The sequence below is a fragment of the Egretta garzetta genome, unplaced genomic scaffold (genome assembly GCF_000687185.1).
Source record: "Egretta garzetta isolate BGI_Z169 unplaced genomic scaffold, ASM68718v1 scaffold342, whole genome shotgun sequence".
NCBI lineage: Eukaryota > Metazoa > Chordata > Aves > Pelecaniformes > Ardeidae > Egretta > Egretta garzetta.
In genome coordinates, this window is record NW_009258887.1 from 448,122 (window position 1) to 450,302 (window position 2,181).

The following is a 2,181-nucleotide window of genomic DNA, read 5'->3' on the forward strand; positions in this document are numbered from 1 at the left end:
TTCTTAGAAAAGGGATTGTCCAGGGCAGGCAGTGATGTCTGTTAGGGTGAAACCATAGAGTGAAAGTGTTCGTTAGTCAGTCACATCTCTCAGGAATTCACACAGGACTGGCTGCTGCTATTTATGATGCAAGTTCTTGGGGATTTAATTCTGAACTGGGAAATGCCATCTCCCTCACAAAAATACACCTCCCATCTGTCTCATCTTAAAGACTCATCCATCTCAGCTGTTTTTCAGTTTAAAATACCACTGTATGAAAATTCACTATCAGGAGAAACTAACTATTGCAAAGTGGTTTGTTCCAATATTAGCAATACACATTCAATACGACTTTAGTATCTGCAACAGCATAAGTTTAAGAAGGTTTGAAAATGTGAAAGCTTCTGTAAGTGTTCAGACTGTAAGAGCTTACTGAAGTTTTATCTATGTTAAGACACCTTCTGCTGGTCACCTGTTTCTGCTTTTAGTTGAATGATGAAAAATCCACCTCCCTCGTTTCTCTGAGTAGCAGCCTGGTCTTACTAAATTGTGAAAAAAGGGGACCAGTCCCCATGTACTCACAGCCTCCGTGCTGATGTGTGCGAAGGATGGCACATTGAAAAGCCCTTGGATGAGCTCCGGGGGTGTGCTGACTCCCAGCCACAGGAACATACTCAGACCGTTGGCCAGAAGGAAGGCCCCTCCTTCCGAGAGACGTTCCTCAGAGCAGCGGACGGCAGCTGGGGTGGCATCGCTCTTCAGATCCAGGCTGTGCTGTGGGGCAAAGATAGACAAGAGCTGTAGACTTGGTGACAGGGAGGTGACTACAGAGCTAATTAGACACTGAAAAGTAAGTACTGAAGTAAACAGTAACTATTAAAAGTAACTGTTGAAGGGTTAGTACATGGTAGGGGTTCCTTTCCAGATGAATTAGAAATCAAACCTCTTCTGTTTCAGTTACCGCACTGTGTGCCAAGGAAGACCTGCCGTAAGCGGGGAGACGCTTGCGCACCAGTGTTGAGCTTTAGTAAAGCTGGGCTCTGTCATCAGCCGGGGCAAAAACCTTGTTAAGTACAGTGAGGTTCTTAATGTGACTTCCCATTTTCCACTGAACTTGAGGAGGGAGGGTAGAACCTCTATTTAGTTCAGCTAGTAACCACATCACGTTAAAATGTAATCCAGCGTGAAGTGTAGCACTTGGCCGGCAGGCGCGATCCTTTCTCTATCTGCACAATTACAAAATCACAGCCTACTGAGGACAGTTTTACTGAAGATGAAAAGGTGTGCGCACACCATACTCACAATTGGCAGAAGCTGGGGGTAGAAAAACAACTGCGTGTCGGCTACCCCCATAGACATGACGAGCTGTCGATGGTAAGCTCGCTCATCGGTTGGAATTTCCGGTCTGCCAACCAGCACGCAGCTCTTCAGCAGGCAGTTCATGTACACCGGCAGCACCTTCATCGCATCCGGAAGGATGAGCTGAGCGGCAGAGAACGCTTGTTAGTTAATATATCCCACATTTAAATAAACCATGGCTGGTTTTCTTTGACTAAAGAGAAAAACAACAACCTAGAAAACTTTCTTATATGTGCTGTGACAGCACCAAATGGTTGATACATTTAATAAGAATGCAACAGAAATAATTTGTCCTACAGACTGTAGTCGCCTCCTTGGATGCTGTCCTCTCCCTGTAACCCTTGCTCATTTTTAGGTACTAAATCAAAGGGCAGTGGCATGGGAAAAGTGGGCGCATTTTCTCGGTACACTTTAGGAGGGAAATGAAGGTCCACCCCAAGTGTCCCCTTGCTGTTGTTTCCAACGTATTTGGCCCTCACCAACATTAAACAATTCACTGCCCAGGCTTTTGGTTATTGGAAGCATTGCAAGGTGTGCAAAAGCCTTGGTCCTTCTCCAAGCTGAAGCGCCAGGACGCAAGGGTAAATAACTTAAAAGGAAACAACTGTTGCTTTTACTGGAGCATTGAATTTTAAGTAAGTCAGTCCTATAATTAGGATGTGCTAACAATTCTAATCTAGACATTACGTTCAAGAAGACCATGACATAATTGGAAAATGCAGTTTAAAGAAGATCAAAGGAACTAATTAAATCAAATGCCTCCAACACTGTCAGAGTCCTTTGGCCTTCCCATTAACTTCAGCATTAATGTACAAAATTGCCAACTGTCATTCAAAAAAGTGT

General features: G+C 44.2%; 1 protein-coding gene across 1 annotated transcript in view; it reads right to left on the reverse strand.

The window, feature by feature from the left end:
- The window catches only part of SEC24D (SEC24 homolog D, COPII coat complex component), a 52,146-nt gene that overhangs the window by 544 nt on the left and 49,421 nt on the right, over positions 1–2,181 (reverse strand). The window contains exons 19-21 of the mRNA XM_035889640.1: positions 1,282–1,461; positions 562–753; positions 6–38 (exon numbers count right to left, since the gene is read on the reverse strand). Of these exons, the coding sequence (XP_035745533.1) occupies positions 6–38; positions 562–753; positions 1,282–1,461 (405 nt within the window). The remainder of the gene's footprint in view (positions 1–5; positions 39–561; positions 754–1,281; positions 1,462–2,181) is intronic.